General features: G+C 49.0%; 1 protein-coding gene across 1 annotated transcript; it reads left to right on the forward strand.

The window, feature by feature from the left end:
• The first annotated feature begins 265 nt into the window (after positions 1-265).
• Positions 266-10,353, forward strand: RHOU (ras homolog family member U). Its single transcript, XM_090263165.1, has 3 exons — positions 266-935; positions 2,597-2,655; positions 7,123-10,353. The coding sequence occupies exons 1-3, from the start codon at positions 674-676 to the stop codon at positions 7,576-7,578; spliced, it is 777 nt and encodes a 258-aa protein (XP_090119291.1). The 5' UTR covers positions 266-673; the 3' UTR covers positions 7,579-10,353.
• The last annotated feature ends 331 nt before the right edge of the window (positions 10,354-10,684 follow it).

Here is a 10,684-nt window from a genome sequence, read left to right on the forward strand (position 1 = left end):
CGAAGGGGAGGTGGGGGCGAGGGCACAAGAGGCAGCTCCAGATCCCTGCCCACGTGGGCTCAGCGAGGCTGAATCAGCCAGGTCAGTCAAGCGGTGTGTCACTTTCCGGCACAGGGGAGGAGGAACCTGCCCTGGACAGCGAGGCTCTACAGGCGCCACACCCCGGAGTGGTGTTCGCGGGGAGGGGTCTGTCCCCCGAAGCGGGTATTGCGCGTCCCCAGAGCCAGCTACCGCGGTCCCCGCCTGCGCGCAGTGGCACCGCCTCCCGAGCTGGTGCAGGCCCCCGGCGCGCAGGCGGGGGGCGCTGTGGCCTCGGCGTGGGGACCTAGGCTATGAGCGGACCCGCCTCCTTTCCCTCCCTGCCCGCCCCCCACGCGTCGTGTCGCCGGAAAGCCGGGAGGAGACAGACCTCTCCGGCTCCACAGCGCTTGGCCCGCAGTCCTCCGATCGCGCGGAGCAGAGCCGGGTGGCGACGCCGCCGGAGCACAGAATCGCGACCCTCCCCGGCCGCCTTTGTCTGGGAGCCTTGCGGCCTGGAACCGCGGGTCTCAGAGGCCAGGGACGCTCCCGCAGCGATCGGTGACAGCTCCTCCCTCCCGGAGGGCTCCGGGACGGAGGGGCGGTTGCGCCGGGCCCTGCTCGCCCACGCCTGCACATCCAAGAGCTCGGACCGATGCCCCCACAGCAAGGGGACAGCGCATTCCCCGGCCGCTGCGAGGCGCCGCCTGTGCCACCCCGCCGGGAGCGCGGGGGGCGTGGGGGACGAGGGCCCGGGGCGCCTGGGGGCCGGGGGCGCACGGGCGGCGCCGAGGGGCGCGGCATCAAGTGCGTGCTGGTCGGCGACGGCGCGGTGGGCAAGACGAGCCTCGTGGTGAGCTACACCACCAACGGCTACCCCACCGAGTACATCCCCACCGCCTTCGACAACTTCTCGGGTGAGCCGGCCAGGGGGGCGGGGGCTGGCGGGGACGGCGCTAGGCCGCCGTCCGCGGACACGGTGCTGACGGACCCTGTGCCGAGAGGAGGGAGGGTGGCGCGAGGATCGCAGGGACCCAAGGAGGCTACAAGGACCTCCGGCCCGGCTCGAGCTGGGAATCGGACCAAGTGCGGAGTGCGGGACCACCCCCGAGCCTTGGGGACCGGGCCAGCGGGGAGAGAATGGGGAACCCTAAAACCAGAGCCCGAGAAGAAGGTGGAAACAGGAGTCAGAGCCTGAGCAAAAGCACGAGCAGGAATCAAACAGGTCGAGGTCAGGTTGCCTGGTCACTTTGCTGCGTAGAGAAAGTTGCGTCAGGTTGACGTTACTGGCGCCACTGCTGAGTTTCACAAGGAAGGTGACGCGCAGGTGCCATTACCTGTGGCCCTTAGTGTCAGGTCCTTTCCTTCCCACGGCTCCTCTTGAAAGGGCATCTCCACTTTAAAGGGCCGCGGAGACAGAAAAATAGTTGATTTAGTGCAGATAGTACTAGCGGCTCTGGTGAAGGCTTAGGCTTGGATTAAGCCTGGAGAGTAAACACGGTTTCTTTCTTCTGAGTCCCCCTCCCCTGCCCCTACTGCCCCCACTTCCACCACCTCCGCTGGCTGTCTCTGATTCTTATTTTTCACTCTCTATACTAAAAGCTATGGCATTTGGTTTGGTAGATATAACGATAAAGGAATCCTTTATCTCTTTTTTAAATTTAGGAAAAAGTTAAAATCCACAAAAGGTAGTGTGAATACCTGCCCCCGTTTATTTTTTAATGATTTTTTACTCTCTTAGAAAGCTTGCTTTCTTCCACCTCCAAGGTACCCTATAATCTGTGCTATGCTAATGGGTCTCCCATCTCAATGGCATTGTTTTTTTCCTTTTTTTATTTTTATTTTTATTTTTTGGTTCCACTGACTAGTATAAATATGTATAAACACTCTAGAAAGTTATCCTGAGACAGAACTGCATGCTTAAGTCAAGTAGAACCTTCCAAACCTGGCCCAATCCAGGTCCGTCCCCAGAGGACCCCATCCTGGTGGAAAGGTGGGCACGCTTTCTTTCTTTTCCTATTCTTTATTTAATCCTCCCTTTGAGCTGACATGGAGAGATAAGCGGTGCCCTCTTTTATAAACAGGACAATGCAGGCAGCCAGTGTTTGCACATGTTCTCAAAACAAGCTACAGTTTTATGATAAACCCTGAAGTCTCAGACTGGTTCCCAAGGGAAAACAATTATTTGTGAGGTTTTCCACTGATTTAAAGCTGCAAGGTTGGTTCCCACTTACGCCACCCCTCCCCCACAAGGGTGTTTTTAGGTCTTTTGAAACTAGTGTGACAGGAAAATAAATCTTCTGAACCAGGAGGAAAACCCAGGCCCTTCTGGGGTCCATCAAAGGCTCAGGGATTTGCTGCCTCATCAGTAGCAATGGATGGAATTGTCAGCCCTGGAGAGGTTTACAAAAACCTCTTGCGGGCCTCCTTGTTCCGGGCAAGTCTTGAATTCACTAGGGGACCCAGAATGGGAGCCAGAGGGTTTAAATGAGAATGGCGTTGCAGGCTTAAACTATTACTAGTCGGAAAGTGGTTAAGAGACACGGACCTGATTGTCTTTTTCGGTCTTGTTTTTAAGCTGTGGTGTCTGTGGATGGGCGGCCCGTGAGACTCCAGCTCTGTGACACCGCGGGACAGGTCAGTATCATGTCGCTGCTCAGTGCTGGGAAAGGAACCGGCCTTAGAAAGGTCTCCAAATAACCTTCCTCAGTCATTGGGTAATTCTGCAGCCCACGGAGCAGCCCCGCCCCTCGCCCCCCCACCTTTGGCCGCTCTCTGAGGCTGGGGTAGGGAAACTGCCTTCAGTGCTAATGAAACAGGGTGTGGCCAGCTTGACGTGGGCAGAAAAATAGGTCAAGAACAGTTCTTATCTCACAGGAGCTTCTGATCTTATTTACTTCTAGTTGTTATTAAAAATTATCGGTGATGCTTTGTAATCATCGTTCTAAGTAACTCGGTAATATCTTATCATCAATTTATTAAAGGTCAACAAGACAAATGTTTAAGAAATTTACTCAAGAAAAAGATGACATTAATGTCAGTAAGTGTTCCCTTGAAGCAGAAACGCAGTGATTAGAGCTGTCCTGAGCTGGCCGGATGACTGAACTGGGACTTGGTCTTTCCCATCACGAACATTTATTCTTATTTCGAGGGCCAGGCACTTGGACGAGAACAGCTCCAGGGGCCTGTCAGGTATCACCCCTTGGCACGGTACTCAAGTCTCTGAAGTCTCTGTTCTCTGCAGAACCCAGGCTGCCATCTCTTCAGCTTGCCTAAGTGACAGTGGGGGTTCATATAAGTATTTGGGAGCAAGGACTTGCTAGAGTTAGGGCAAGTGCCAGGGGCTACTTTGTAGGCAGGTAAAAGGGCTTGCTTCACTTTCTGGGGTGTTGTCACGTGACCCTTTGCCTTTGAGAAGTTGGCTTCCAGTGTGCCCAGTGCCTCAACCAAGCCAAGGCTTCCAAGCTGCTCACCTATCCCGGGGCAGCCACTTCAGAGCTTTATTTCTCAGACCTCCAGGTGACGCATCCTGGGCAGCCTTCCTCTGCAGCCGAACCCCAGTTTGGCAGTGGCCGCAGCATCCCTGAGTGGTCACCCAGCCTCCCGTGTGTGGCCTTACCCCCCACACCCCTGGAGCATGGCAGATTCCCCTTCATCAGAAGCAGAAATAAATAGCGACCTCCCTGCTGAAGCAAGAGAGTGTGACTTGATAGCCTGTGAATAAGGCAGAAGATAGAAAAATGAGAAAGGAAAAGGCATGGTTGTCAGGGACCCGTTAGGGGCAGAGCAAGTAGCACTGAGCACACCCTGCCCATCACCTGCGATGTGTTGGTTCTCCTGGGGGAGGGGGGTTATGCCTGGTGTCTGCACAGTGCCTGGCACATAGTAGGGCTTAATCACGATGAATGAATGGAGCGCTATGTTCTGAGGATGCGTCCTGTCACGGGCCTGTGCCTCAACACAGTCTGTAGGGAAGACAAAGCAGTTAGTGGAACTTGTGAAAGAAACCAGAGAAGTTACATAAATAGGAATGCAACGTTGGCCCGAGGTGCAGGGAGGGTAGCTCCGGGAGGAAAACCTCAAAGCAGTTTTGAAAGAAGAATAAGGCTTTTACTGGGGTGGGGGGAGAAGGGGCGAACTTTCTAGAAATGATTCTGAATTTTTAAGGGTTTGATTTTTTTTTTAATCATGATCTGTTTAAAAGTCAGAGACACACGAGATTCATTTTAGAAATATTTTCATGGAAGAGGTTTATATTTAGGGAATAAGAGTTTTGGGGCTAAGTGGGTAGGCTTTGCTTTATTTGGAATTTATTTTTCTCAGCTCCCAGCAATGCTTTCATTGAGATTTATTATATTTCCTACCTGATGTACTGGTTAGCAAAGTATACCTGATCATGTAACGAATGAGGCTACTATCTAAAGATTTCTAGAAAACCAGCCCTAAAAACTACCTATGAAAAATACTCAGCTTATAAGATAAAGGTCTTTTTTTCCTCCTCCCAAGTATCAATTAGTATTGGTTTTGACTATTAGCAAAGCTGGCAAAGATGATCGTCCTTTTCTAAACCCATACTCCAGAGCTGATAAACTACCTTTTAAGGGGATTGATTTGATTTGTGCCATATTGACTTAGTGTTGACTCAGCCAATGGAACTCCCCTCCTCCAAGCAGCCCTCGGGATAGCCTCATGGTTTACAGTGACTCAAGCCATCTCTACCTGCAGCTCCAGCAGAATGTGAGCACAGGTAGCATGACCTGGGGCCCCAGTACAGGTTTCACATAGAAACTGAGAGCAAGAATACAGCTCTCCCAGCTGGATACATCACTAACATTGCTTCTGGTACCTTTGGGTTTTCTTGTTAGGGAGGGTAGTTGAGTATATAAGATGTTAAAAGGAGTTTTTAACACTGAACTCCCGGTCTTACCCAGTAAAAATTGATTAGAGACTGAGGACATTGAGAGACATGGCTTTGGCATGAGAGAAAGGGATATCACCGTCATAAGCCTAGTCCATTGTAGCGTTGTGAACAGGAGCTGAAAATTCTTCAGCCTTTTGACCCATGAGGCACTTGGGAAAATCTTTATACTAAAAAAAAAAAATGAAAAAAAATCAGATTACAGCTTGACCAACACTAGTCTCCCACTGCCTGCCTGCCCGCCCGACCCTGCCCCTGAACCTGATTCTCCCTGCAGACCCAGCCAAGGCATGCAGGTCACAGGGCCGCAGAACATATTTGCCATTGGTCCCATTGCACACATATGCATTGCGTTTATTATAGCAAATACCTAAGGTTTCTGGTCGGGCAGTGAGCAAGAGAGTTTAATTTCGGCTTTGCTTCCCAAACCCCTTAGTCAGAATCTGAAGAGGTCTAAGAAGCCAGATTTTCAAAATGCTGTCCCAAGGCCCCGCCCCTGGGCTTGCCTTCCTTTTTATTGGTAATGCAACCCCAGATTCCAGGGCAGGCCAAGGGTGACCGCCTCCCAAGAGTGAAGTGCAGCTGCCTGAGGGAGCTGACCTCACCCGGGGCTCAGCTTTATGTGTCTTCCTTTGAGGCCTCTGAGAACAGAGGGGACTTTTCATGGATAGCTCTTCAGAGCTGGGCTGTAGTCTACCTGGTTGAGTTTCTGTGTTTATTCTTTCAGCACAAAGTTGGCACTAAGAAACCTAAGTCATTCTTTTTTGACTTTTGCTTCTGGAAGACCCATGAGGGCCAGTGACATTCTGAAGTGCCATAGTCACTCCAGATCATGTTAACTGGTCAACTTTAACATTGTTACGTGGTTATTGAGCTACAATGAAAATACAGAGCCTCAAATGAAGAAAGCTGTGTTCAGGTACAACACATCCAGGTTTCCTTTATTCCTAGAAAAAAAGGGATGCAGAATAATGTACACATGAATAGTAGTTTGTAAATAATCAGAGCATTCCAATTAGTAACAAAAACCTGAATGGCATTGAATTTTCCCTTGCTACTGGGAAATCATCCGTCACATTACACCTGAGGATCATTGGTGCCCACAGATAGAAATTTTACATAGAAATGGGATGATGTAAATATTTTCCTACAAGAGAGTCAAGTGAAGGCTTTCAATCAGCTGAATACAGTACCATGGGGGAACTATAGGGTGTTAGATATAAACTACCCTGATTGGGAGACAGTTTCTATTAGCGCCAAGGCCAGGTCTGTGTGTTCCTGGCCGAACACCTGGCCCTGCACAGTGTCTGGTGTCCAGCATGAACTCTGGTAAGAGGGTGACTGCAGTAGCATGACAACTGCTTCCCATAATCAGCTCTAACCTATTCCGTCCAGGTTGCTATACCCCAAGAGTAGGTGGGTACACCCTTTCTCTGGCCCTTTCTCTCCCAAAGCACCAGATATGGAGACCTATGCTGTTGGCAGAGAGACCTGGGCAAATGAAGTAAGACAAACAGAAGGAAGGAGGGGAAGAGAGATAATAAAAAGAGGCACATCAAGCAAAAATGAGTCTGTGTGAACCGATACTGTAAGTGACATTGAGAGCCACAGGTGCTTTGAGTCATCAAGGACAGTGGCCTAACAAGGTCCTCAGCTTCCATTCTGGGTCTGTCCTGGTGTCTGATTCGCTCTAGCTTCTGCGCAGCAGGTGCCCTGGTGTGCACAGTGCAGATGGCCTGAGTGGGCCTAGCTCACTGCTGACGAGAAGGGGCAGGGCTGGATTCATAACTGAGGGGCCCTGTTGATAGACGGGGCTCCCTGGGGTCAGTGGGAATCTCAGGGATCAGCATGGATGCGCTGTCTGCCTCGCAGAAGAGTAGCTCAGTTACTCTAGTCTTGAAGGCCAAGGTAAACTTTAGTTCTAAAATCCATCTAATTTAACTACTTAGTTTCTAAGTGAGTTACAGACAGGTCACGAGCACTGACGAAACCTTGAACACATTTGGCAGATTCTGTACCTTGTGGAATGTGGGTCTCACGTAGGTGTCTTTTCTTAGATACGGGCTCTTCTTTCCGTTGCTAATGGGATTTCTATCACCTGCCGGACCTTGTCACAGAAAACGCTAAGGTGGTCTTTTTGCTGATGGGATGGATTTTAAAAATACCTTTGGATGCTTTGGTTGCAGGACGAGTTTGACAGACTCAGGCCTCTCTGCTACACCAACGCGGACATCTTCCTGCTGTGCTTCAGCGTGGTCAGCCCTTCCTCCTTCCAGAATGTCACCGAGAAGTGGGTGCCTGAGATCCGGCGCCACTGTCCCAAAGCCCCCATCATCCTTGTTGGGACTCAGTCGGATCTCAGAGAAGATGTCAAAGTCCTCATTGAGCTGGACAAGTGCAAAGAGAAACCAGTGCCCGAAGAAGCGGCTAAGCTGTGTGCCGAGGAGATCAAAGCAGCCTCCTACATTGAGTGCTCGGCCTTGACTCAGAAAAACCTCAAAGAGGTCTTCGATGCGGCCATCGTCGCTGGCATTCAGTACTCGGACACACAGCAGCAGCCAAAGAAGTCCAAAAGCAGGACTCCAGACAAAATGAAAACCCTCTCCAAGTCCTGGTGGAAGAAGTATTGCTGTTTCGTATGATGCTGGCCAGGAACCCAGAAACACTTTTAAGATGAAATCGATATTAGAAGCTATATTAGCTGCAAGGACTCCTTTTACCAGGAGCAGCCTATCTAGAGAACGTGTGTGTGTTTGCTGGAGGGCCTCTCCATTTATGTATTCTCTCCTGCCTTTGATTTCCTTGTTGTTTGTCTGAGCTTAGGGATGAGACTCTTACGCAACGTATTTTTGAGGTTAAGCATTTTTCATAATGTTGGAAATTTAGAGCTCTAGATCTTTGGATTGATTTATATCTAATAGGAAAAAGAAAACCTCAAATCTGGATATAAAGAATGAAATTTTGCTACATTATCATGTACAGAATGAAATTATGTGGTTGGTTAACCACCCCTTGGTCAAGGGCTACTCCATGCACAGGCCAGCTATCATGAGAACAAGTCTTAGCTTTGAAACTCCATACTTCTTATTCTTCTTCTTGTTCTTTTTTAAGGAGCAAAAAGCAGAAAAAAAAATGAGAGACCTCCACCTACAAAACCTCAAACCTGTTACTAGGCTAATATTCAGTTGCTGAAGATTTAAAAACAACCAACACAACCAGCCCACTAACTCCGTAGCCCTGTGTAGACCAAAAAGAAAATAATTGTTTAGTGGGATTCTTCATTCTTAGACCATTTATGTTGATGCTGCATAAACATAGCCCATACCACACGTGGACTAAAGCAAGTGTCAGTCAGTGGCACTTACAATTTCTTTAGGGAACGATTCACCTTGAGATCAGAATTGATGTTAGCTGTTGGTACACGTGCACCGAGCTGCCTGAGCACCTGAATTGTTTTTCAACGTCCATACTTAAGTTGTCCCTTCTGCAAGGACAAGAGCACTCTTGAAAGGCCCGCAGCAAATGCTTGTGGGACACAAAACGTACTCTTTTCTTTAAGTAGCCCAAACGTACTTGTACACACGCACGCACACGTAGGCGTGTATGGCTGTACTTGCTGCTGATTCAGACTTTTCATCAGTGAATGGGGACAGGCATGGCCGCAGAGGCAGAGGGAGGGAAGCACAGCTTCCTCTTTTTGTTAACACTTTTTGGAACAGATTTCTTTTTGATCATACCCTATGACTTCCAGGGTATCTTAACACATTTTTGAGACCATCTTAAAATGAAACACGAACATCTCTCAAAACCTGTTTTAAAATCTGTTAAAACAGCCAGTTAAGTCCACAGGCTTTCAGGGGAATGACAGCAAAGAGCAGCACTGTGGGTCAGGGCGGTTAGGGTGCCTGCTGCGGCCACCAAGCGGGGTGCGCGAGGGGACCACAGCTCCCGCGCTCAGCTGCATCCTCACTTTGGGGCAGTTAGAAAACCACGTATTTGTAAGCATCCATGTCTTTCAAGGTGGCAGTTCTTGGGGCTTAATCTTCTGGAGGGTTAAGTTATCACACTATGGGTGTACTTCTGCGATACCATGGAGTCGCGACGTCCAGCTTGCAGCGGGTGAAGCAGATGTACCCAGATCAACCTAATGACACATCTCTAGAGCCGGTGGATAGAAGAGTTCTATCTTTGGGTCTTGTGTCGTCCTTTTTATGTTTAAAAGAAGCCAACTTGTGTTTTTCCATAGAAAAAGGCAAAAGATTAAGTTATACTTTAGGCTAGGGGCGCCTTCTATTTCTGTTAGTAAATAAACTTAACTAATTTCTTTGTTTAAAAACAAAAATTCATAGACTGTTTATTATTATTTATTTTTCAATACACTGACGTGGATAGCAGTCATAATTTCCTAAAGCATTTAGTTATAACCTGAGTGAATAAAATTACCGTATTGGTGGAAGTGCCACAGAAGGACCTAAGGAAATGCATTCTAGGAAGCCAGCTTCCCAGGCTAGGCTCTGGCTGCCCTGGTGTGCAGAGGGGGGGAGGAAGGTATTTGCCTGGTAAGTAGTTTTAAACAGGATTTTATATTTAAGTAAATGTCACGGAGTCCAAGGCAGATTAATTTCTGAGACCGAACACAAAACTTGAAAGAAGTTGTATGCATAGGATAACTTGGGGGGCCGCTCCTGGTCCCCCTGGGAGGGGCTCTGGCACCTTCTGCCTTTCTGGCCCCCGGTGGGGAGTGGTTAGTGAAGAACACCCATGTGGCCCAGTTCTGAGAGCTTTACCAGGGATTTATTTTTGACCCAGCTTGAGACAACCTGTATGTGAATGAGTGCTAAAAACCTAGAGACTTGACATTTAAACGCAACAGGTTTTAATACGTTGCTGCATTTTATAGAAAACTAAAGGTACGACTGATTGTCCTCAAGGGCCTCCTCCATCCTTAGTTCTCTGGGGAAAATAGAGATGTGGGCAGAAAGCTTTTAAAGGTATGAGCTTGAGTTAAATATAAAGTTGCTATCCCCCAAAGCTCACACGTTGAACGCGAAGCTTGGTATCGCAGAGAAGATTTTACCAGAGTCATGTTCAGAAAATGCCACTTTAGCTGACCTCCTCCAGTGGAGGCTGGCTGAAATTTAAAAATGCAATATATTCCAGAACTGTCTTACATCTCTTTACCATGTGTATGGAAATGGAATCTTTGTAATGTGCTCTATGCTTCACAGACCTAAGAGAAGCCACCCAGGTCCTGTACAAGCCAACATGAAGGCAAGTCTTCGTCCTAGACTGTCGTCACCTGGTGCCTTACCAAGTTGTCCTTCCATGTTGCAAGTGTAATGACAGTGAGCAGAGCGTTGTCCTCGCAAATGCTGTATGCGAGGTGGTGTGAAATAAATTCTGACCTGTGGATAGAACTGCGCTTGCCTTTCCTCCAAAAGAATGTCATTGGAAGGGAATAAAATGTCCCCCCCACGGAGAAGCAGGCTGGCCGGGAAGTATTGGGCATGTTCCCCGAGGCGTTTCAGGAGTACAGCCCCACTGGCATTAAATGCTCGTTTGATATGGGGTTTTGAGAATTCTTGGGTCACAGGCTGATATAAGAGCTCTGGGTCTTCATCTGGGATGGATGGTGGGCTGGTGTCCCGTGTGTGGAAGCAGCACTGTCCCGGAAGCAGGAGGCCCAGGCTTAGAGGAGCACGTGCTGTGTGATAAGATGGTGAGATCACTGAGCCTCAGTTTCCTTGT

This window comes from Furipterus horrens, unplaced genomic scaffold (genome assembly GCF_987537825.1).
Source record: "Furipterus horrens unplaced genomic scaffold, mFurHor1.1.pri manual_scaffold_15, whole genome shotgun sequence".
Taxonomy (NCBI): domain Eukaryota; kingdom Metazoa; phylum Chordata; class Mammalia; order Chiroptera; family Furipteridae; genus Furipterus; species Furipterus horrens.